This window comes from Nomascus leucogenys, chromosome 10 (genome assembly GCF_006542625.1).
Source record: "Nomascus leucogenys isolate Asia chromosome 10, Asia_NLE_v1, whole genome shotgun sequence".
Classification (NCBI taxonomy): Eukaryota; Metazoa; Chordata; class Mammalia; order Primates; family Hylobatidae; genus Nomascus; species Nomascus leucogenys.
In genome coordinates, this window is record NC_044390.1 from 49,855,217 (window position 1) to 49,880,489 (window position 25,273).

Below are 25,273 nucleotides of genomic sequence, written 5' to 3' on the forward strand. Positions count from 1 at the left end.
ATTCCACTTGTTTTTTTCTTTTTAAAGTTTGACTACTAGAAAATTTAAAATTCACATGTAGCTCACATTTTATTTGAGGATTGCCTCTTTTTAAAATTCTCAGGCTGCCTACTAAAAGGACCAGAAGCCAGGAAGGTCATAAAATCTGAAATTCTAAAATAATTATTATTATATTATTTTTATTTGTGAGTAACCATATATCATTTATAAATGTATATGACCTTATACACAAGGTTAACTACAAATACCCTCTGGGATGGGCCTGGCTCAGCTAAAAGAGGAAGCCCTGGCTGAAAAGGCTGCAGCGTAGGCTGTCACTCTTCACCCAGCCCAGTGTCTGATCACATCTTCTGTCACTCAGGGCCTGAAGGGTCAGGACCTTAAACGTTGTCCAATCAGGCACGCTGGGCTGGGAACCGTCCAATCAGGCACGCAGCTGGAGCAGACAAGATGGCTTCCGGGATTTGGCGGCGCCTTTGTCTCTCGCTGCAGCCGGAGCTCCAGGTCTCGCCTTCATTGCTCTGTGTCCTCTACTTGTAAAGGTCCAGCGTTTGTGGGCCTGTGACCTGCAGAAATTGGGAGATCCACAGCTAAGACTCCAGGACCCCCTGGAAGCCTAGAAATGGTGAGAGTTCCGGGTGCGACATCCCGAGAGGGGAAAGGGGCTGGTTGGAACCGGTGGGAAGTGGCTATGGCGGGACTCAGGCCTCCCCGCAGTCAGCTCCACGATCTGCACCCCGAGTTCTCCTTCCCCAGCTCGGCCTCAGTCCCCTGCAGCCATAAGATGGCGGCGCGCTGACAGCCAGGCCCCGGGGCGTCCCGTCTCTTCTCTGCGTAGTGACTGTGCGTGCCCTGGCCTGTAGCCCTCTCTGGTAGCTCTGTACCGGCAGCGCCGCATCTCTCTCAGATTGTGCAGGGACCACGGGAGAGGCGTCACTGGAGAATCCTGACTCAGGGTGCGGGTTCATTAATTGGAAGAGTTTTGGTCCGTGGGGTTCCCAGTTCCTGTTTTCTCCCATTAAAATTTTATGGGAGGGCCGGGCGCGGTGGCTCACGTCAGTAGTCTCGGCACTTTGGGAGACCGAGGCAGGTGGATCACCTGAGGTCAAGAGTTCAAGACTAGCCTGACCAACATGGTGAAACCCCGTTTCTACTAAAAATACAAAGTTAGCCAGGCGTGGTGGCACATGTCTGTAATCCCAGATACTCAGAAGGCTGAGGCAGGAGAACCGCTTGAACCCGGGAGGTGGCGATTGCAGTGAGCCTAGATGACGCCATTGCACTCCAGCCTGGGCAACAAGAGCGAAACTCCGTCTCAAAAAATATATATAAGTAAATTAAATAAATAAATTATGGGGGTCACCACAAAAATATTGGAGAATTTAATCAAAGAGTGATTCAAAAATTGTGGAGCACTCAGCTGTGGTTTGGAGCTTGTGACTTATGAGAGCAGCTTGAAGGAAAGACTTTTAAAGGTACATGATGAAGAAAACCAAATGAAATAATTGGTTAGGTACAGTTCATAGTTACTTGATTTGTACGATTAAGGTGGACATTTCCTGGTTATGTAATCAGAGGTTAATTGGCAGTTTATGATTGGTTAAGCCTAAATTTTGTTTCCCTCAATTCAGTAATTTACAAAAAAATGCATTTGAGTTAGAGTTTTTAAAAAGTAGGAACCCAGGGACTAGAGTAACCTCAGTCTAATTGTCTGCTACTTAGTTATTTTCACACTCCACAGGGGACTGATTTTCCCCTGCATTTTTCACAGTTGTCTCAAGCTGGGTCTCAAACCTACCCCTCATCCCATTCCTCCAGACTAACTATGACTTGCAGTAAAATACTAAATTTCCAGTTTCTTCTCACATTCTCAAATGCCAGCTTCCCCTTTCTAATTCACATTATCAACTATTTGTCTTTTATTGTACACCTTAGATACTGTATTTTAACTAAGCATTTTTGACGTTTAATGGCATTTAAAAAAATCGTTTTCTGTTTGAAAATATTTTTTATGAGAAGAAAAAGAACAGTTCCCTGACACCGTATTGTAAAATAATCTTTTCGCCTCATTTTAAAAAATCTTCTCTAGGCACAGAGATGGTATCAGAATATTTTTGAGTCAGGGTTTCCCTTTGGAAACTTTGTGGGTGATGTGCCCTCAGCCACCTTCAGTTTTTTCTGGTTCTGGGCTTCAGTAGTTTCTGTGAATAAACCAATATATCTACCATGGCTATGTCTGCTCTAGTGTTTAGTGAATACTGGGTTATTTTCTTTCATAAAACAACCTGAGGTATGGAGTGTAGCCTCTCAGTGGAACAGATGGATGCCCTTGGACTGATAGGACTCTCCCCCGCGCTCTTCCTTTGAAAAACTAACCCTTGCCTGCACGGTGGCGCACGCCTGTAATCCCAGCACTTTGGGAGTCTGAGGCGGTGAGTCACCTGAGGTCAGGAGTTAGCGACCAGCCTGACTAACATGGTGAAACCCCGTCTCTACTAAATACAAAAAAATTAGCTGGGCGTGGTGGTGCCTGCCTGTAGTCCGAGTTACTCCGGAGGTCGAGAGCCAAGTTCGCACCACTGGACTCCAGCCTGGGCACCAAGAATGAAACTCCAGGTCAAAAAAAGAAAAACTAACCCTTGAGACATTAAGATTGCTTTTACTCAACCCAGCTTCCATTTCTTGGAGACATATTGCTGGTCAGCCAATCAGATGCTGGTATTGAGGGAAAAACACAGAAATGATTTCTGTCCCCTGGATTGTCTAAGATTTGTGAAAGAAAAAATAGCATTTCAAAAGACAAAAGTGACCTCAGTGAAATGATGCAAAAACTTGCAAAGTAAAATGCACTTGGGTCAGTCACTGAGGCATAGTGCAGTGAGAGGGTGATCATTGAGCACTTAAGTGAGCAGGATTGGGTGGGAGAATCTCTCAAGTGATTGGTGGCCTGACTTGACACATGAATTAGACACATCTGTTTTCTCTTTTTTTGAGATGGGGTTTCGCTCTTGTTGCCCAGGCTGGAGTTCAATGGCGCCATCTCGGCTCATAGCAACCTCCACCTCCCAGGTTCAAGTGATTCTCCTGCCTCAGCCTCCCGAGTAGCAGGGATTACAGGCATGCCCCACCATGCCCAGCTAATTTTGTATATTTAGTAGAAACAGGGTTTTCCTGTGTTGGCCAGGCTTGTCTCGAACTCCCGAACCTCAGGTGATCCGCGCCTCTTGGCCTCCCAAAGTGCTGGGATTACAGGCATGAGCCACTCCACTGGGCCGACACATCTGTTTTCTTTTTTTTTTTTTTTTTTTTGAGACGGAGTCTTGCTCTGTCGCCCAGGCTGGAGTGCAGTGGCGTAATCTCGGCTCACTGCAAGCTCCGCCTCCCGGGTTCACGCCATTCTCCTGCCTCAGCCTCTCCGAGTAGCTGGGACTACAGGCGCCCGCCACCACGCCCGGCTAATTTTTTTGTATTTTTAGTAGAGACGGGGTTTCACCGTGGTCTCGATCTCCTGACCTCGTGATCTGCCTGCCTCGGCCTCCCAAAGTGCTGGGATTACAAGCGTGAGCCACCGCGCCCGCCCCACACATCTGTTTTCTAATCAGCATTGCCACTCCCTAGGTTTGTCACCTTGAAAAGATTAGTGCACTTATTTTGACTTTAGTGTTTTTTTTTTTTTTTTTTTTTTTTTAAGACGGAGTCTCACTTTGTCTCCCAGGCTGGAGTACAGTGGCACGATCTGGGGTCACTGCAAGCTCCGCCTCCCGGGTTCAAGCCATGCTCCTGCCTCAGCCTCCTGCGTAGCTGGGATTACAGGTGCCCACCACCACGCCCCGCTAATTTTTTTGTATTTTTAGTAGAGATGGGGTTTTACTGTGTTAGCCAGGATGGTCTCCATATCCTGACCTCGTGATCTGCCCGCCTCAGCCTCCCAAAGTGCTGGGATTACAGGCGTGAGCCACCATGCCCCGCTGGTGACTTTAGTTTTTTTAAATGTAAATTGCATTTTATTAGTAGTATTTGAAAGGTAAGAAAATATGTGCAAAGAGCATGTAAGAGTTGGGTTTCAGAAACAAAAATCTAATTATGTATTCTGTTTGTTAAAAGTTTTTATTTACCTTTTTCTTTCCCAGAGTGAGTTTAGAAAATTTGTCAATTGTGTTTATGGCTGGGTAATTTCAAACAGAATTCCAAGGTTTAGCTGTTAGAATCCTACCAAGGAAAAGAATAAGGGCCAGGTGGGGTGGCTCACACCTATTATCCCAGCATTTGAAAGGCTGAGGTGGGCAGATAACGAGGTCATGAGTTTGGGCCCAGCCTGGCCAATATGGTGAAATCTCATCTCTACTAAAAATACAAAAATTAGCCGGGCATGGTGGCACATGCCTGTAGTCCCAGCTACTTCGGAGGCTGAGGCAGAAGAATCGCTTGAACCCGGGAGGCGGAGGTTGCAGTGAGCCGAGATCGCACCACTGCACTGCAGCCTGGGTGACAGAGCGAGACAATCTCTCTTCCTTTTTGGCTGTAAAAATTAAATACATTTCCACCAGAAAATGTAGTAGATAATTGATGAGTTACATAGATTCATGAAAACATAGTTCCTCTTTTTGCACCATAAATTTGTGACAGTGAATATCTGTTCTATATCCTATGATCTTGATTTCTGAATTTAATGCTAAGTGTTATGAGATGAAATTTGGTACTTCCTAGAAGTGTTCTTATAAGACTAATTGTTTACTACGTAACTTTCTTTTTTTTTTTTTTTAAGACAGAGTCTTGCTCTGTCACCCAGGCTGGAGTGCAGTGCCATGATCTTGGCTTAGTGCAGCCTTCCGCCTCTCAGATTCAAGTGATTCTTCTGCCTCAGGCTCCCGAGTAGCTGGGATTACAGATGTCCGCCACCACACCCAGCTAATTTTTGTGGTTTTAGTAGAGATGCGGTTTCCCCATGTTGGCCAGGCTGGATTTGAATTCCTGACCTCATGTGATCCGCCCACCTCAGCCTCCCAAAGTGCCGGGATTACAGGCGTGAGCCACTGTGGCCTGCCCATCTCTCACTTCTTCAAGCATTTAGGTTATATGTAGATAATTTTCTCTGCTTTTTAAAAATATATGTATATCATATTAACATATTTTGGCATTCTTCGTGACTCAGGATTTTATTTTTATTTTTGTTTTATTTTATTTTATTTTTGAGATAGAGTTTTGCTCTTGTCGCCTAGGCTAGAGTGCAGTGGCTTGATCTCGGCTCACTGCAACCTCCGCCTCCTGGGTTCAAGCAATTCTTCTGCCTCAGCCTGCTGAGTAGGTGGAATTACAGGTGCCCACCACCATACCCAGCTAATTTTTGTATTTTTAGTAGAGACAGGGTTTCACTATGTTGGCCAGGCTGGTTTCAAACTCCTGACCTCAGGTGATCCACCCACCTCAACCTCCCAAAGTGCTGGGATTCCAGGCATGAGTCACTGTTCCCAGCCAACAGTTTTCTTAATGTTCTATCATTGTGGAGTTTCTCTGGGGCTGGAGAAAATTTTTTCTTTTATTATTATTATTTTTTTATTATACTTTAAGTTCTGGGATACATGTGCAGAACGTGCAGGTTTGTTACACAGTTATACATGTGCCATGGTGGTTTGCTCCACCTGTCAACCTGTCATCTAATTTTAAGCCCTGCATGCATTAGATATATGTCCTAATGCTCTCCCTCCCCTTGTCCCACACCAGAAAATCTTTATTTTAATGATATTTCCCAAACACTGTTTAGAATGACCAGATATGATAGAAACATATAAGGTGCCAACCACGATCTACTCTAGAGTGGGCTTACCCTCTCAGGCTTCCAGTCAACTCCCAAATTTGCTGCAAAGTGCATTCTGTCACCTAAATATGCAGGCAGAATTGTCTCTCCTATTTGGTATCTATAGTCCTCTACAGTCACTTCTAGAGGGGCTAGGCCAGATTTCTACGAACTTCACAGGGCAGCAATCAGCCATTTTACCTCTTTCAGTTACTCTTGTATCTTCAGACCTGAAACTGATTTAGAGACGATGGGGCCCACAAACTCAATTAGAGTAACAGGTGTGCATTGAGTAGACATGAGAATCTCCACTTTCCACTTCCTCCTGTTACTGAAATGCTTACAAATGTGCAGGTAACACCTGCTGATATTCTTATCCATCCAGAACCTAAATCTGCAGCTCCAAATTCTGAATCTAGATCTTGAAATTTTTGAAATTAAAACACTTATAACTGAGAAATGCAGGTCCTTTTAGTTTTCAAACTTGAAGAAACATTAAAATGAGAGCACAATTATGTCTTTCTCCCCACTTTCAACTATATGTATTCATCCCTTGAAACTGTTTGCTATTGCCACCAGTAGCTGTGAATTAAATTAATAATGCCACACTGGACACTAAACCTTAATGATGTATATCCAATCAATAATTAATGTTATTCCTGTAAATAAGAATTTCTGACAAACAAGTTTGTACCAGCCCAAAGAGGGACCAGCCTCTGTCCTCTTTTTACCTTTACAAATACACTTGTAACTGGTAGTAAGCAAAGTATAAATTGCAGGCAACTTGAGTCTTTGCTTTCATGTTATAATCCTCAAGCTTGGTCCCCCCAAAACTGTCTATTTATATTTATGTTGCCTCAGCTTTTTCCTTTTAGGTAGAAATATCATTTAGAATGAGCTAGAGCAGCCTCTGTGAGTGGACCTCTCCTTTGATTGTACTCCACTTTCTGTGACACACAAGAATGCAGAGCCAGGTTTATCTGACGTAGAATCTGCACATAAGGTCTAACCTCTGTCTGGGATTCACAAGTCAAGGTTAGGCTTTGGATTGAGAATGTACAGAAAACATACAGGAGACATTTTCTGCATTGTGAGATGTCAACATAGAAATGTTAAAACCCCTTTTTGAGGGTGCGGCTTTTTGAACTTCTCAGATCTGTCCAATGACTTTCTACAGAATCTGTAAGTGTAAACAAGCATCTTCAGAGTAAGAGGTTAAGACTACAAGGTATCCAGTGCCATGACCAAACTATACCTACCCATAAAATGTGATACTGGAGTAGAATATTCTTGTCCTTTTTTTTTTTTTTTTTTTTTCACCCAAGAGCTAACTAATCAGGACATGCAATTCAAGTTCTGGAGCTCTACCAGGACAGTTCCATTCTTCATTTAGCCTGAGTCTCTCATCCCTATTTTATCATTGGGCCACCAGCTCAGGGGCACTGAGAACCCTCTCACAATCACCTAGGCATCTTTGAGAAATTTGCAAATGTCCAGAACAGAATTGTGTAAGGCTGACATGAGTGGTTAATTCTGATTCTGTCTCAATGCAAGAGAAATAAGTCATCCTGTGTTTGTTCCTCCCCCCATACAAGAGATGTCTTTGGTTGGTACTCAGATGAGAGTTTCTCCAGTTTCCTGGTACTTAGGTGAAAAACAAGGAAGAGGTCTGGAGACTCAGATAAACTAATTGCTTCCATTTCATATGACCATTAGATAAATAGATAAAGCAGTCATGGTCCCTATCATCCAGGAACTTTTAGTCTAGACTAGCAACTAAATAAACGGCTGAGTTGGGCATGATATAGTTGCTACGATGTTCCTAGACGGGCAGTGAGGAAGATTCCAGGCCCCTTCAGTCTTCATCTAATTCCTCCTTTTGCACTGCTAGAGTTTTCTGACCCAACCTCATGGTGGCACAGGGGCAGTCAGTTCTCCAGGGGTAATGACTGGTACCTTTGCAATGACAGCAGGGGCCTGGCAGGGGCTTAGTACATCCCTTTGCCCAGTGCCCACTTTTCTTGCATTTGAAGCAAGAGTCTCTGCTGGCTTTATCTTTATGGCCCTTCAGAGTTTCCTTAGATGCTCTTTGGGCATTCAGGGCATCACCAATGATGGCTGCCATAATTTTGGCTTGCTGTTTTTCTTCACTCTGTTTCCTTTTTCCTTCCTTCAGGTCACAATTGTTATACACCATAAACATATAATCAAGAAGCTGGTTTTGATTAGTCTGTGGCCCCATCTGTGGCTTGTGGAGCTTATGTCTAATGTCGGGGCAGATTGGCTAATAAAATGCTTTGCCATTAATATTTTCCCTTCAGGAGAGGAAGGGACTAGATTAGTATATATATATATTTTTTTTTTTTTTTGAGACAGAGTCTCGCTCTGTGGCCCAGGCTGGAGTGCAGTGGCGCAATCTCGGCTCACTGCAAGCTCCGCCTTCCGGGTTCATGCCATTCTCCTGCCTCAGCCTCTCCGAGTAGCTGGGACTACAGGCGTCCGCCACCACGCCCGGCTAATTTTTTTGTATTTTTAGTAGAGACGGGGTTTCACCGTGGTCTCGATCTCCTGACCTCGTGATCCGCCTGCCTCGGCCTCCCAAAGTGCTGGGATTACAAGCGTGAGCCACCGCGCCCGGCCTAGATTAGTATATTTTTTAAAAGACTTCCTCCAACCTGCCATAAAACATGGCTAGATTTTTCTTCTTACTTTGTGTAACCTTCTGTACTTTATCATAATTTTCTGCCTTAGTTATTGTCTTTCTCATTCTTCCAAGGAGACCCTCAAGAAATTTAGCCTGGTTGTTTCCCACAGTGGTGTTGTAGTTTCAATGAGGATCAGTAGTGGGAACTGTTTCTGGTCCTGAGTGATTGCCCTGAGGGTTTCAGGTGAATAATCCGTCCGCTTCCTGGTGGGTGGCCTCAAAGATTTGTTCTTTTTCTGAAGGGATGCAACAGGTTGCTAGAATAAATTGAACATCTCTCCATGAGAGATCAAAGTTTGAAACCCATCAGCAAATTTCCCAAGATTCTCAGAATAGCTTCCTAGCTTCTCCTTACATTGTTGTGTATCAGTTATAGAGAAGGGGACCTTCACTAGGACTGGCCCCTTAGTTCCTGCTACCCTAAGAGGTAGCAGGGCTGGAGAGAGAGTTCAATACAGGGTTCCCCCTTGAGTATGAGGGGAACTTGTAGGGTCCCCGGTGTTTGCTCCTGAGTTTTAGCCTTAGAAGCACTTGGCAAGGGGTCGCTTGGCAAGGATGGTCGCTGCTCACCCTCAGAACCAGGTGGCCCTGTAAAAGATTATCTATAATATCCACTTCTGCCTTAGAACTTTCCTTTGGGGGGTAGGTTCTGGGAGTTTCACCGATTGTTAGGTTTTGATATAGGGTCATAAAGGGCTGTACATAGGAGATTTCTGACTATTTGCCCTGCCTCTTACAAAATAGGCCTGATTGCAGGATAGTGTCATAATTAATGCTACCATTGACTGCCCAGCGTTCTGAACTCATAATAGGGCCAGACAGTATTGCAGAAAAATATTATACATTTTCTCTTTAGATTGTCAGGATCAAATTGATTCTAATGGTGGAAGATATAGCCAAGCAGGGAATCAGAATTGGAAATAGAGTGGCCCACAGTGGAATCAGGTGAAATAGATTGAGAGTTGCTCATAGTGATCTAGAAAAAAAAAAAGAGGACTTTGCAAAGTAGAGGGCTCATTAGGTGACCCAAATTTTTCCTGGGGCATCTCCCTGGAAAAATTCTTGGCCCAGACTGGGGTCTCTGGGAGCATCCCCTCATTAGGCCCGAGACTTAGTCTGTCAGATGGCTCTGACCTTAGATAGGTGCCAGCACCACTTTAGAATGGTTCGCTCTACCACTGATGACCTACTATGAGTTTTTTTTGTTTTTTTTTTAAATTTTATTTTTGAGACAGTCTCCATCTGTCATCCAGGCTGGAGTGCAGTGGCATGATCTTGGCTCACTGCAACCTCTGCCTCCTGGATTCAAGCGATTCTCCTGCCTCAGCCTCCTGAGTAGCTGGCATTACAGGTGCGTGCCACATCGCAAGGCTAATTTTTTTGTATTTTTAGTTGGTCAGGCAGGTCTCGAACTCCTGACCTCATGATCCGTCTGCCTCGGCATCCCAAAGTGCTGGGATTACAGGCATGAGCCACCGCGCCTGGCCTACTATGAGCTTTTTTTAAGGTTTATCTATCCCATTTAAAGCAACTCTTTAATACATTTTCTTTCATAAGTTCCCCCCCTCCACCATGCACCTCACAGACCACCTGCAACATGCTTGGACCCTCTGACTTACATAACCTTTTTGCATAGCTAGGTGGGTTTTCTGTCCATAGCTAGTTGAGTAGGGGAAGGGAAGAATTTAGCATAAGAAAAGAAAAGAAGGTTTAAGTCACCTGAAACATGTGAGTTCACCCTGGGTGAACTGCCCGCTGCCAACTGTGTCATATGTAGGGATCAGGGACTATAACCAGAAAGGATAGAAAACCTTTCCCCCTTCTAGGCAGGACAGGCAGCTCTGTTTGCTCGTTGGCCTTCACATCAGAGAGTGGCTCTGGCTAGTTCCACTCAGTTACCAACAGCTACTAGAAAATGGCTACTGAAAGACTGAAAAATGAGAAAAGGAAAAGATCTCAGAAAAAGGACAAAAACAACAGGACTCAGAAAAACAAACAAAAGCAAGGTCTCGGGTCCCTCACCCAAACTGTGAGGTGGTAGTCAGGCGCTTCCACGTGGAAACCTTTCAGTTTCATCAAAAAGTGGCCTTAGGTGGGGGGGAGGGGGGAGGAGAGAGAAAGAGAGAAAGAGAAAGAAAGACTTCCCTGTATGTAAAAGGAGAAAGGGAAAAATTAAGTCCCATACTTTGGGCCTACCCCCTCTCCTGCCTAGCTCACTAAAGTAAGTTACCAGTAGAGGGTCTTGACTGCAAGTTGTCCAGATTCTTGGCCTTTTGAACAAAGAATTGGATGAAACAGCAAAGCAAGAAAAGAATGAAGCAACAAAGGAACAAAACGGGTTTATTGAAAATGAAATTACACTCTGCAGTGTTGAAAGTGGGCCCGAACAATGGCTTAAGGTCCCAGACACAGAATTTTCTTGGGTTCAAATATCCCCTAGAGGTTTCCCATTGGCCACTTGGTGCTCACCTCATGTAAATGAAGTGGTGGCCCACAATTGCTCTGATTGGTTGCAGAAAGCAACCAATCAGAGGCTGAAGCGAAGTTACAAAGGTCACAATCCTCTGCAAATATCCGATTGATTGCAAAAGCAACCAATCAGAGGCTAAGGTGAAGTTAGAAAGTGTCATTTTTATTCATATGGAGACTCAGCCCACAATCAGTCTGATTGGTTGTGGGCAGCCAATTTCCTATCTGCCTCACAGAAAAATGGGGATTTGCAAAGGCAATAGCCACTGGTCTTTTTGTTACTTAGGCATGGAAAGTTAGTTTTCCTTTCCATTTAGGCCTAGGAATTTGGTGTGAAATGGTCTTAGGTTCCCTGCCTCCAGACCCTATTCTCCTGCCTCATTAGTACATGTGTACCTCATGGTTTCCAAATGCAGACTTATTTAGACGTTGCTGCCTTCCGTTTATTCTGTAAACTTTAAGGAGCCAGCAAAGAATATGAAAATTGGTAGTCTTCATTTGAGAAGTATTTGTGTTGTAACAAGAGTGCTGAGTGTAAGGGACTCCATGCTGTGCCTGCTTTCTCTAATGCTAATCACGAGCCCCAGAAGAGCAATGTCAGCATTGATAGGGAACATTAATGGGTTTAAAATACCCATTAATGGCTGGCTGCCGTGGTTTATGCCTGTAATCCCAGCACTTTGGGAGGCCAAGTTGGGCGAATCACTAGAGGTCTGGAGTTTGAGCCCAGCCTGACCAACATGGTGAAACCCTGCCTGTACTAAAAATACACAAAAAATTAGCTGCTTGTGGTGGCAGGCGCCTGTGTAATCCCAGCTACTCAAGGCTGAGGCAGGAGACTCGCTTGAACCCAGGGGGCGGAGGTTGCAGTGAGTCGAGATCGTGCCACTGCACTCCAGCCGGCGCTACAGAGCGACACTCCATCACACACACACACACACACACACAACGAAAAAACCACTCATGAACCCTAAGTCTGCAGAATTACATCACAGAGAGTGGAGTCACAGTTTCCAAGTATTTTTTAAGCTCATTAAAGCTTTAAAGGCAATGCCCAGCTAAGTGGTTTGATTTGATTTTTTTTTTTTTTTTTTTTGAGGCGGGGTCCTGCTCAGGTGCCTAGGCTGGAGTGCCGTGGTGCGATTTCAGCTCACTGCAACCTCCACCTCCTGGGTTCAAGCGATTCTCCTGCCTCAGCCTCCTGAGTAGCTGGGATTATAAGGCAAGTGCCACCTTGGCCGGCTAATTTTTGTAGTTTTAATAGAGACGGGGTTTCACCATGTTGGCCAGGCTGGTCAGGAACTCCTGACCTCAAGTGATCCCCCCAGCCTTGGCCTCCCAAAGTGTGATTACAGGTGTGAGCCACCATGCCCAGCCCAGGTTTCTAATTAAGATTACATGGCCAGTTTGCAGAAATATCTACTTGTGCCCTATCCACAGGTCTGTTTATTCTTCTGGGCGGAGGTATCATGTTTTGTTTTTTGTTTTTGAGACGGAGTCTCACTCCGTTGCTCAGGCTGGAGTACGGTGGTGCGACCTCAGGTCACTGCAACATTTGCCTGCCAGGTTTAAGCGATTCTTCTGCCTCTGCCTTCCAAGTAGCTGAGATTACAGGCGCATACCATTATGCCTGGCTAATTTGTGTATTTTTAGTACAAATGGGGTTGTGCCATGTTGGACAGGTTGTTCTCAAACTCCTGGCCTCGAGTGATCTGCCCACCTCGGCCTCCCAAAGTGCTGCGATTACAGGTGTGAGCCACTGTTCCTGCCCATGTTGTTTTAATTAACTGCCTCATGTGACTCTAACGTGAGGCCAAAATCAAGTATGAGGGGTTCAAGATATATTCATGAGAGTTAAGTTCCACCTTTGCTCTAAAGAATGGTCAAAGGGCTGGTTCTGTTTGGTTTGGTAGTGACAGGAAAGTGTAGCCCATATTTTCATTGCTGTAGCAGAAATTACTGGTGTCCATGGCAGGGGAGGGCACCTGAGGACAGAAGAAAAGAAACTTTTACTTTTATCTCTGTGGAGCAGCTCATGGTTCCTGAATCGCTTCTGGTATGAAGGACAGAAATGGGTGGACTTTTTCTGTGAGTCTTAGTCCTTCTGACTGTGAGTGTGGTGGTAGCAGGTAAACATGTGGTGCTGATACCTTTAAAGGCATAGTCTCCAGATGCAGGTGTAATTTGTCCAGAGAATCGCATCTGAAAAGAATTTTCAGAGAAAGGAAAAAATGGCTTTTTTTCAGTTAAACATGTCTCAGCTCAAGAGCTGTGTCTGCTCTGCCTCCTGGAATGCCATGCGTTTAGTACTTGCAAACTTTGACTTCTCTACTTTGGTTTTTTTTCCCTAATGAGTTTGTTTTAACTAATTCTACAAACTCTTATGATAGTCAGGAGTCTCTAAAAAATGCTTCTTTTCTATATACCAGAGCCTTCTCTACATCATGGCTTCTTATATGCCATGCAGAATTCTCACCATTATTTTATAATCTGCAGTATTAAAAATGTTACCTGTGGCTATTGAACATGGGAAGGTGTAGCTAACTCAAGCTTTCTATTGGGAAAACCTGGGGTCCTTAGTAAAAATGGAGAACATCAAATGTTGAGGCTCCATCTGTGTTCTCAATTAGCTATTATTTAAACAAGATAGCATTTATTACACAGAAGCTTGTGAAGCACTCAAAAAGGTACATGTTTGTGTTTATGCCCTTAATTATGTTTTTTTTTTTTTTTTTAAGACAGAGTCTCACTCTTTTTGCCCAGGCTGGAGTGCAATGGTACGATCTCAGCTCACTGCAACCTCCACTCACCACAGCCTCCACCTCCCAGGTTCAAGCCATTCTCATGATTCTCCTGCCTCAGCCTCCTGAGTAGATGGGATTACATGCATGCGCCACCACGCCTGTCTAATTTTGTATTTTTAGTAGAGATTGGGTTTCTCCATGTTGGTCAGGTGGGTCTTGGAACTCCCCACCTCGGGTGATCTGCTCGCCTCGGCCTCCCAAAGTGCTGGGATTACAGGCGTGAGCCACTGTGCCTGACCTATTATATATGTTATTATTTAGAAAATTATTATATATACACTGGGGTTGTGGCTCTTGTGCCACTCTGTTTTCTCAGGGTGAGAGAACACATTAGGAAATATTTCTGTGTAAAAAATATGATTTTATTGGATAATTTCAGTCACTCCTATAAGTCAGAACCTGTTCTCTTTAGTCTCATTTTACCTTGAGTCAAATTATAATCTCTGTTGGCTACCTGGTGAATATGTTTGTGTGTATGTGTTTTTCAGGGACTGTTGACATTTAGGGATGTGGCCATAGAATTCTCTCTGGAAGAATGGCAATGCCTGGACACTGCACAGAGGAATTTATATAAAAATGTGATTTTAGAGAACTACAGAAACCTGGTCTTCCTGGGTAAGGATAACTTAAACACAGAGTTTCTTTTTTTTTTTTTCTTTTGAGATGGAGTCTGGCCGTGTCGCCAGGCTAGAGTGCAGTGGTGCGATCTTGGCTTACTGCAACCTCTGCCTCCCGGCTTCAGGCAATTCTTGTGCCTCAGCCTTCCAAGTAGCTGGGACTACAGGCGTGAGACACCATGCCTAGCTAATTTTTTTTGTATTTTTGGTAGAGACAGGGTTTCACCATGTTGGCCAGGCTGGTGACCTCAGGTGAGCCACTTGCCTTGGCCTCCCAAAGTGCTGGGATTACTGGTGTGAGCCACCATGCCTGTCCCAACATATAGTTTCTTTTTTTTTTTTTTTTTTTTGAGACGGAGTCTCGCTCTTTCACCCAGGCTGGAGTGCAGTGGCGCGATCTCGGCTCACTGCAGGCTCCGCCCCCTGGGGTTCACGCCATTCTCCCTCAGCCTCCCGCGTAGCTGGGACTACAGGCGCCTGCCACCTCGCCTGGCTAATTTTTTGTATTTTTAGTAGAGACGGGGTTTCACCGTGTTAGCCAGGATGGTCTCGATCTCCTGACCTCGTGATCCGCCCGCCTCGGCCTCCCAAAGTGCTGGGATTACAGGCGTGAGCCACCACGCCCGGCCTATATAGTTTCTAATATACCGTAAAGGTTTCATTTCTCTTCTTTGTAGAATATATTTTGGTAATGTATGCTTTGCATAAATGAGTTTCAGATCCCTGTTTTTAAGAAAATCTTAAGGGTTTGTCTGTATAGAGAATAATTTCTTTAGTATGTTTCATCTTGATCTGAACTTACATTCCTGAGCTGATCTGTGTCCTTCACTCTAGATTGGTGGTAATTTCAGAAGTTTAGTGGCATAAAATATTGTTGCCCACAACTTAAAATCTAATTGCCAACACCAAGTTTTGATTCAGTAGTACTGGGTAGTGAAATTAAGAACCTACAAATTTAGAATATTTTCTAAGTATTTAAAAATTTCTGTTATAAGTCAGTATTTTGGGATTAGTTTACTAGACTATTCTATTACATTCTGTTTACTGAGCACATTACTAGGTTGGTAATTGGAGAATATGAGCAAGATTCATGTTATTTATTTTTTAATAAAACAGGTATTGCTGTCTCTAAGCAAGACCTGATCACCTGTCTGAAGCAAGAAAAAGAGCCTTTGACTATGAAGAGACATGAGATGGTAGATGAACCACCAGGTAAGTGAGAATGAAAGTGAATACAACAGGTGACACTGATGAGAGGTCCAAAGGTCAAAGAGAAAGCCAGCCCTTAAAATGTGATTTGGGAAGCCATGTTTTAAAGGAAATAGTTTCTGGAAAGCCTGAGTATTTTATGCTCTCACATTTGAGCATTTTCTGTCTTATGCTTTTAAATTCTCTAAGGTTTCTGTTTGTGTTTTTGGTAATTTTCCTTCAAGTTTTCAGTGAGAACCATTGTCCTCTTCATGGCATACAAGAGACTGTGCAATCTGAATCCTTACTCATTTTTTTTGGAGGCACAGAAATATCTACCTAATTTTGAGAAACTGTTAAATGGTTTTTTAAGTTCTTTTTTTCATCATGTCTGAAACGTGTGAGAAGTGGTTTCTTTTCTATTGTTTTCTTTTCTTCTTTTTTTTTTTTTTGAGACAGAGTCTTGATCTGTAGCCCAGGCTAGGGCGCAGTGCTACAGTCTCGACTCACTGTAACTTTTGCCTCTTGGGTTTAAGCAGTTCTCCTGTCTCAGCCTCCCAAATAGCTGGGATTACAAGCACGTGCCACCACGCCTGGCTAATTTTGTGTTTTTAGTAGAGGTGGGGTTTCACCATGTTGGCCAGGCGGGTCTCAAACTCCTGCCCTCAGGTCATTTGCTTGCCTTGGCTTCCCAAAGTGCTGCGATTACAGGTGTGAGCCACTATGCCCCACCCTTTTTTTTTTTTTCATTTTTCTACACATTTTATTTGTTTGTATTTCTATAGTCTTCAAATGTAGTCTTGAAATTATAAAGGGCTGGGTGCAGCAGCTCAAGGGCGAGGCATGGTGGCTCACACCTGTAATCCCAGCACTTTGGGAGGCTGAGGTGGGCGGATCAGGAGGTCAGATAAAAACTAGAAAGAAGCTTTCTGAGAAACTGCTTTGTGATGTGTGCATTCATCTCACAGAGATAAATCTTTCTTTTGATTCAGCAGTTTGGAAACCTGGCTAACATGGTGAAACCCCATCTCTACTAAAAATACAAAAAATTAGCCAGGCATGGTGGCACATGCCTGTAATCCCAGCTACTCAGGAGGCTGAGGCAGGAGAATTGCTTCAACCCAGGAGGTTGAGGTTACGGTGAGCCAAGATTGTGCCACTGCACTCCAGCCTGGCTATAGAGCGGGACTCCGTCTCAAAAAAAAGAAAAGAAAATTATAAAGTATGATATCCTTCTGCTTTGTTCTTTTTTCTCAAGGCTTGCTTTGGCTATTTAAAGTATATCATAGTTTCATTTAAATTTTAGAATTATATTTTTTATTACTGTGAAAAACAAATGCCACTGGAATTTTTATAGGGAGTCTATTGAATCTATAGATCATTTTGGATAACATGGCGCTTAAACAGTATTTATTCTTTCAATTCATAGACATAAAATATTTTCAAGTTTATGTCTTTTCTAATATCTTTCACTGATATATCTCTCACTGTAAAGATTTTGTACCTCCTTGGTTAAATTTGTTCTCAGAAATTTATTATTTTAATGCTATTGTAAATAAGATTTTTTTTCCTTATTTTATCAGAGAGTTTAAGTTTATGGAACCTTAACTTGTATGTTAGTTTTATATTTTTCTGATTTACTGAGTGTATTTACAAGTTTTAATGCACTGTTTATGTTTATATATATATGATCATATGAGCTACAGCCAGCAACTTTTTACTTATGTGTCTTCAATTTCAATTGCTCTTTTTCATTTTTGACTAATTCTTCTGCCAGTACTTTCAGTGTTATGTTAAACTAGCAGCATTGACAATGGGCACAATATAGTTTTGCATTGGCATCTGTGTACAGAAGGAGAAAACACCTCAAGTTTTTATAAACTGGTTTCAGAAGGTAAAGATCTTTTGTTGGACCCTCAGTGATGGATGCCCTCTGGGTTTGTAGTGGAGAGGGGGTTGTAGCTTTGTCACAAGGCTGCTGGGTCTGCACTAGGGTCTACCTTTAGTTGGCCTGTCCTAAAAAACTTGGGTAGTTTAAATTCCCATTTTGGACAGACTGAATTTTGGCAGGGGATTTTGCTCTGTAGGGCAGACACTAGGGCAGATTTTTGCAGTAGGGTCTGCATCTGGTGGGCCTTATATCAAAATGTGAATGGCTGGCTTTCAGCAAGTACCAGAAGGGATCTTTCCAGGTCACTGTGTGGGTTTCTATATAGGCAGAACTGACCATAAACTGTGGCTCAGCGAGCTGGAACTGAGTCATTGAACTGCTTCAGGGACCACAGTAAAGGCTAAGGTCTGTAGGCCAGCCCGCATGGCTATAAATGGGTATCTTCCTCCAGGCCTCTGGAAAGGCAGTATCTCTTCCAGACTTTGGCTGGGAGGAGTTTGGGATGGTTACATAGTAAGTTCAGAATTCTCAGTGGGACCATTTCCTAGTCTGTAGTTAAGAGCAGGGATCCGGTAGTTTGCACCTGAATGAGGGCCTGCCTTCTGAAAAGAAGACTTTTAAATCTTGGGCTTTATCAGAGTTCCACAACTCCCTCTCTCTGGATCTCAAAGCTCTCAAAGGCACTTATTTTGAGATGGAGTCTTGCTACATACATAATTCAGGCTGATTTTGAAATCCTAACCTGGAGCAATTCTCTAAACTTAATATACCATGTATCTTTCATTACAGGTGTGAGCCATGATGCCTGGCTATCTCATAAAGGCATTTTTGTCAGGGATGGCTGACAAATTGTCTTGCTGTGCAGGAGATAACAAAATACGGCACCTTTTATTCTCCCATCTTACCGATTTCACTCCTGCTATACATTTTTATTCTCCATTTTCTATTTCAATTTTGTCTGTAATTTTAGATTTAGAAATTTAGAACAATATGCTAGAATTTACATGTAATGCCTAAAGTAAATTAGATAATTTGTAGGCACTCCATATTTACTAAAACTGTTACTTATAAATTTAGGCTTGATGTAGGAAAAAAGAGTTCTATGATTTGCACCCATTTTGTCCAGCCTATATCTAAATAATATTATTTATTCACAGATATTTGTTTTATATATCAGACACTCTAACCATATTCTGCAACATATATTTTTTATATATTTAACATTTATATGTATTTAGCATTTTATATATATATAGCAATGTAAGGCAATTTTTTTGCTTCTAAAGTTGGATTACAGCAGTTTTGTTTTGTGTGACAATAGTGTATATTTAAAACATAAAATTTCTTTTTTTTTTTGAGACAGAGTCTTGCTCTGTCGCCCAGCCTGAAGTTCAGTGGTACAATGTCTGCTCACTGCAACCTCCACCTCCCAGGTTCAAGCGATTCTCCTGTCTCAGCCTCCTGAATAGCTGGGACTATAGACACACGCCACCATGTCTGGCTAATTTTTGTACTTTTAGTAGAGACAGGGTTTCACCATGTTGGCCAGGCTGGTCTTGAACTCCTGACCTCGTGATCCATCCTCCTCAGCCTCCCAAAGTTCTGGTACAGGTGTGAGCCACCGAGCCCGCCCCAAAATTATCTTTTTTTTTTTTTTTTCGAGATGGAGTTTTGCTCCTGTTTTCCAGGCTGGAGTGCAATGATGCAATCTCGACTCACTCCAACCTCTGCCTACTGGGTTTAAGCAATTCTCCTGCCTCTGCCTCCTGAGTATCTAGGATTACAGGTGTGTGCCACCACACCTGGCTAATTTTTTTGCATTTTTAGTAGAGACAGCGTTTCACCATGTTGCCGAGTCTGGTCTCGAACCCCTGAACTTGTGATCCGCCCACCTCACCTCCCAAAGTGCTGGGATTACAGGCGTGAGCCACTGCATCTGGCCTAGACACATTATTTTTAATGCTACATCAGTGTTGCCTGCAAGATTTTATGAATAAATGTTTCTCTTATTATGGTTTTGCCATTCCATATTAGTGTGTTTTTTGAGTTTGACATCTGTTTATTGTGTTTTTTTGTTTTACCATTTTAGACATTTGCAATTGTTTGTACACTTTAAGTCTGTGGGATTTAATTAAGAAATAAATCAGCCATATATCTATCCCAATCAGATTACATATGTGTGTTTATCTATAAATATGACCCCAATTTTGGTTATGGCTTATCTTGTATGTATTCTTTCTTAGCTGATTTTCAATGATTGTTTTATCTTGTCTAAGTGATTAGTCATGGGGATAGTCTTTTTTTTTCTTTTGAGATGGAGTTTCACTCTTGTTGCCCGGGCTGGAGTGTGATGCGTGATCTCCGCCCACTGCAACCTCTGCCTCCCAGGTTCAAGCGATTCTCCTGCTTCAGCCTCCCAAGCAGCTGAGATTACAGGCATGTGCCACCACGCCCAGCTAATTTTTTGTATGTTTAGTAGAGATGAGGTTTCTCCATGTGGTCAGGCTGGTCTCCAACTCCTGACCTCAGGTGATCCACCTGCCTCGGCCTCCCAAAGTACTGGGATTACAAGGCCTGAGCCACCACACCTGGTGAGATAGTCTTATTTTCACTATGTGTTTGATAATAAATATATATTTCTTTTGTGTGAGGGAAACACTTTTGTGATTTATGTAAAGATTTATAATTCTGTATTTTTTCCAGTTTTTCTTTTAAAAAAATTAATTGTAAAACCACATAAAATAAATTTTACCATCTAAAATCTATTGAAGTGTGTATTTCAGAGCCAGGCATGGTGGTGGCTCACATCTTTGATCTCAGGATTTTGGGAGGCCAAGACAGGAGCATTGCTTGAGCCCAAAAGTATGAGACTAGCCTGGGAAATGTATGGAGATTCTCTGTCTACAAAAAATTTTTAAAAATAGCCAGGCATGGTGGTGTGCACCTGTGGTCCCAGCTTTTTGGGAGATCGATGGTGCAGGATTACTTTAGCCTGGCAGTTTGAGGCTACAGTGAGCCATAATTGTGCCACTTTACTCAAACTTGGATGACAGAGTGAGAACCTCTCTCAAAAAAAAAGCCGTACATTTCAGGCATGTTTAGTATATTTGTACTGTTATGCAAAAGACTTCTATAAATTTTTCATCTTGTGAAACTAAAACTCAATACCCATTAACAACTGCCCATTTTATCCTCCCTCCAGCCCTTGACAAAAACCCTTGCACTTTCTATGAGTGTGACTAATTAAGATATCTCACATAAGTGGAATCATATAGTATCCATCATTTTGTTACTGGCTTACTTCAGGTGACATAATATTCTCAAAGTTTATCTTAAAATGTGACAAGATTTATTTAAGGCTGAATAATCCGGTGTGTGTGTGTGTGTGTGTGTGTGTGTATGTGTACCTTTTTTTTTTTTTTGAGATGGAGTCTCATTTTGTCACCCAGGCTGGAGTGCAGTGGCACTATCTTGGCTCACTGCAACCTCTGCATCCTGGGTTCAAGTGATTCTCCTGCCTCAGCCTCCTATGTAGCTTGGACTACAGGCACATGCCACCACACCCAGCCAATTTTTGTATTTTTAGTAGAGAAGGGGTTTCACCATTTTGGCCAGGCTGGTCCCAAACTCCTGACCTCAGGTAATCTGCCCACCTCAGCCTCCCAAAGTGCTAGGATTATAGGCATGAGCCAGTGCTAATGCGATTTTTATAGAGATTATGTTGAATTTGTTCACCACTTTTGGTTGCATTGACATTTTTGAAAAATTAAGTGTTTTGGCCCTTGAGCCAAGAATATGTTGAAGACTTTTATTTTCATATATTTTTCAATTTGCCAATTTTACTTTTGCTTTTAATTTTTTGTTTTATTCACTTTTGGTCAGAAAATGTTTATAATTTTGGTCTTCCTAAATGTATTTATTGTTGCTGTTAAAGAGAAGATTTTACTGTGTCACTCAGGCTGGAGTGCAGTGGCATAATTTTGGCTCACTGCAGCCATAACCTTCCAGGCTCAAGTGATCCTTTTACCTCAGTCTCCCAAGTAGCTGGCACTACAGACATGCCATGGCTGCTACCATGCCTGGCTAATTTTTTGATTATTTGTAGAAACAGGGTCTCACTATGTTGCCCAGGCTGGTGTCAAATTTCTGGCCCAGCTGGGTCTTCCAATGAGATTATAGGCATGAGCCACTGCACCCAGCCAGCATTCTTAAATTTAATAAGACTTGATTTGTGTCCTAACAGAATACACCAGGTGCAAATAAGAATATTGTGTATTCTCTTGCTTTTGATTAAAAAGGTTTGTACAGGTCTGTTAAGCCTATTTGGTCTGTGATATGGCTTGGATGTCTGTGTTCTCCAAACCTCATATTGCAGTGTAATCATCATTGTTGATTTGGGTCCTGATAGAAGGTGAATATGCGACCTAGTGGGAGGTGCTTAGGTCATGAAGGAAAGTTCCTCATGAATGGCTTGGCACTATCCTCTTGTTAATCAGTAAGTTTACACTCCGTTAATTCAAGTAAGAGCTAGTTCTTTAAAAAAAAAAAAAAAACCTGGCTTCTTTACCTCACACTTGCTTTGTATCTTACCATGTGATGTGTCCAGTTAATCTGTGCATTGCACTATGATTGTAAGCTTCCTGAGACCCTCACCAGAAGCAGTTGCTGGCACACACTTTTTGTGCAATCTGCCAAACTATGAGCCAAATAAACCTTTTTTCTTTATAAATTATCCACTCTCAGGTATTCCTCTATATGTAAATAATTGAAGTTTGCAATTTACTTTTTTTTTTTTTTTTTTGACACAGAGTCTTGCTTTGTCACCCAGGCTGGAGTGTAATGGTGCGATCTCGGCCCACTGCAACCTTAGTCTCCCAGGTTCAAGCAGTTCTCCTGCCTTAGCCTCCCAATTAGCTGGGACTACAGGCTCCTGCCACCATGCCCGGCTAATTTTTTTTTTTGTATTTTTAGTAGAGATGCGGTTTCACTATGTTGGCCAGGCTGGTCTTGAACTTCTGACCTCGTGATCTGCCTGCCTCAGCCTCCTAAAGTGCTGCGAGTACAGGTGTGAGTCACTGCACCTGGCTGTAATTTACTTCTAAAAACATTTATGTTATATTGGGGAGTAGAAAAAGCTGTGTTGGGTAAATGTGACAGATTTTTTTTTTTTTTTTCTATGTGGCTCTTTGCATTGTGCTCACCTGGGGCAATGCATACACTTAATTATGGCCTGTGATGCCATCTTGCTGATGTAGTTTGTGTAATTTTATAAGTTAGGCTTGGAAAGTATATTTATCTGAGTCTGTAAAGTAATGTATTATTTTTATTTCTTTCAGTAATGTGTTCTCATTTTGCCCAAGAGTTTTGGCCAGAGCAGAACATAAAAGATTCTTTTGAAAGAGTGACACTGAGAAGATATGAAAAATGTGGAAATGATAATTTTGAGTTAAAAGGCTGTAAACGTATGGATGAATGTAAGGTGCACAAGGGAGGTTATAATGGACTTAACCAATGTTTACCAACTATGCAGAGCAAAATGTTTCAATGTGATAAATATGTGAATGTCTTTAATAAATTTTCACATTCAGATAGACATAAGATAAAACATATGGAAAATAAACCTTTCAAATGTAAAGAATGTGGCAAATCATTTTGCATGCTTTCACACCTAACTCGACATGAAAGAAATTATACCAAGGTGAATTTCTGCAAATGTGAAGAATGTGAAAAAGCTTTTAACCAATCTTCAAAGCTTACTAAACATAAAAGAATTTATACTTGTGAGAAACTCTACAAATGTCAAGAATGTGACAAAACTTTTAACCAATTCTCAAACCTTACTGAATATAAAAAAGATTATACTCGAGAGAAACCATACAAATGTGAAGAATGTGGCAAAGCCTTTAATCAGTCCTCACACCTTACTACACATAAGATAATTCATACAGGAGAGAAACCCTACAAATGTGAAGAATGTGGCAAAGCCTTTAACCAGTTCTCAAATCTTACTACACATAAAAAAATTCATACTGGAGAGCAACCCTACATATGTGAAGAATGTGGCAAGGCTTTTACCCAATCCTCAACCCTTACTACACATAAGAGAATTCATACTGGAGAGAAACCCTACAAATGTGAAGAATGTGGAAAAGCTTTTAACCGATCCTCAAAACTTACTGAACATAAAAACATTCATACTGGAGAGCAACCCTACAAATGTGAGGAATGTGGCAAAGCTTTTAACCGATCCTCAAATCTTACAGAACATAGGAAAATTCATACTGAAGAGAAACCCTACAAATGTAAAGAATGTGGCAAAGCTTTTAAACACTCCTCAGCCCTTACTACACATAAGAGAATTCACACTGGAGAGAAACCCTACAAATGTGAAGAATGTGGCAAAGCTTTTAACCGATCCTCAAAACTTACTGAACATAAGAAACTTCATACTGGAAAGAAACCCTACAAATGTGAAGAATGTGGCAAAGCTTTTATCCAGTCCTCAAAACTTACTGAACATAAGAAAATTCATTCTGGAGAGATACCCTACAAGTGTGAAGAATGTGGCAAAGCTTTTAAACACTCCTCATCCCTTACTACACATAAGAGAATTCATACTGGGGAGAAACCCTACAAATGTGAAGAATGTGGCAAAGCTTTTAGCCGATCCTCAAAACTTACTGAACATAAGATAATTCATACTGGAGAGAAACCCTATAAATGTGAAAAATGTGACAAAGCTTTTAACCAATCTGCAAACCTTACTAAACATAAAAAAATTCATACTGGAGAGAAACTACAAAACTGGAATATGTGACAATTATTATGACAACACCTCAAACTTTTCTAAATATAGAGGAAATCATACTGGTGAAAAGTTCTAGGAATGTAAAGAATGTGTCAAAGACTAAATGGTTTTCTTTTTTTTTTTTTTGAGACGGAGTCTCGCTCTGTCGCCCAGGCTGGAGTGCAGTGGCGCAGTCTCGGCTCACTGCAAGCTCTGCCTCCTGGGTTCACACCATTCTCCTGCCTCAGCCTCTCCGAGTAGCTGGGACTACAGGCGCCCGCCACCACACCCGGCTAATTTTTTGTATTTTTAGTAGAGATGGGGTTTCACTGTGGTCTCGATCTCCTGACCTCGTGATCCGCCCGCCTTGGCCTCCCAAAGTGCTGGGATTACAAGCGTGAGCCACCGTGCCCAGCCGACTAAATGGTTTTCACACTTCATTGTATGTAAGATAATTCATACTGGAAAAAACTACAAGTGTGAAGAATTTGGCAATGCTGTTAATTAAGGCTCAAACCTTATTGCACAGGAAAGCATTTATACTTAAGAAAAATTGTACAAATATAAATGTAAAATAGCCATTAATATCTGTTGATATCTTAATATCAGAATGTTGGTACTTAATAAAAGCATTATAAATGCAATTACTGTCTAAAGATTTTAAGAAAATATAAGGCTTTAAAGCGAAGAAGAGTATTCGTTTTGAAGACAAAGATTACAAACATAAAGAGGGTTGTAATACATTTACTGGTATCACAAATCTTATCATATACATTTTGTACTAGAGAAAAACCCTGAAGCAGTTGCTCAAAGTTTTTTCAACATCAGTGAATCTATGTGGGAGAAAAACTCTGCAAATGTAATACATTTAGAAAAACACATGTTTTCAAAATCTATAGCTTTAGAAAACACCAGAGAGTTAGTACTAAAATATATTTCTGCAGGCTGTGCACAGTGGCTCATGCCTGTAATCCCAGCACTTTGGGAGGCCAAGGCGGGTGGATCATCTGAGGTCAGGT

At 42.1% G+C, this 25,273-nt stretch overlaps 1 protein-coding gene across 1 annotated transcript; it reads left to right on the forward strand.

Annotated features, from left to right (window-relative positions):
- Nucleotides 1-421: 421 nt before the first annotated feature.
- On the forward strand, nucleotides 422-24,422 carry LOC100586364 (zinc finger protein 675). Its single transcript, XM_004089253.2, is given in 5 exon segments — nucleotides 422-625; nucleotides 14,260-14,386; nucleotides 15,505-15,600; nucleotides 22,804-24,262; nucleotides 24,264-24,422. Coding segments are annotated over 5 exon segments (1,773 nt in total). The 5' UTR covers nucleotides 422-622; the 3' UTR covers nucleotides 24,352-24,422.
- Nucleotides 24,423-25,273: the final 851 nt, after the last annotated feature.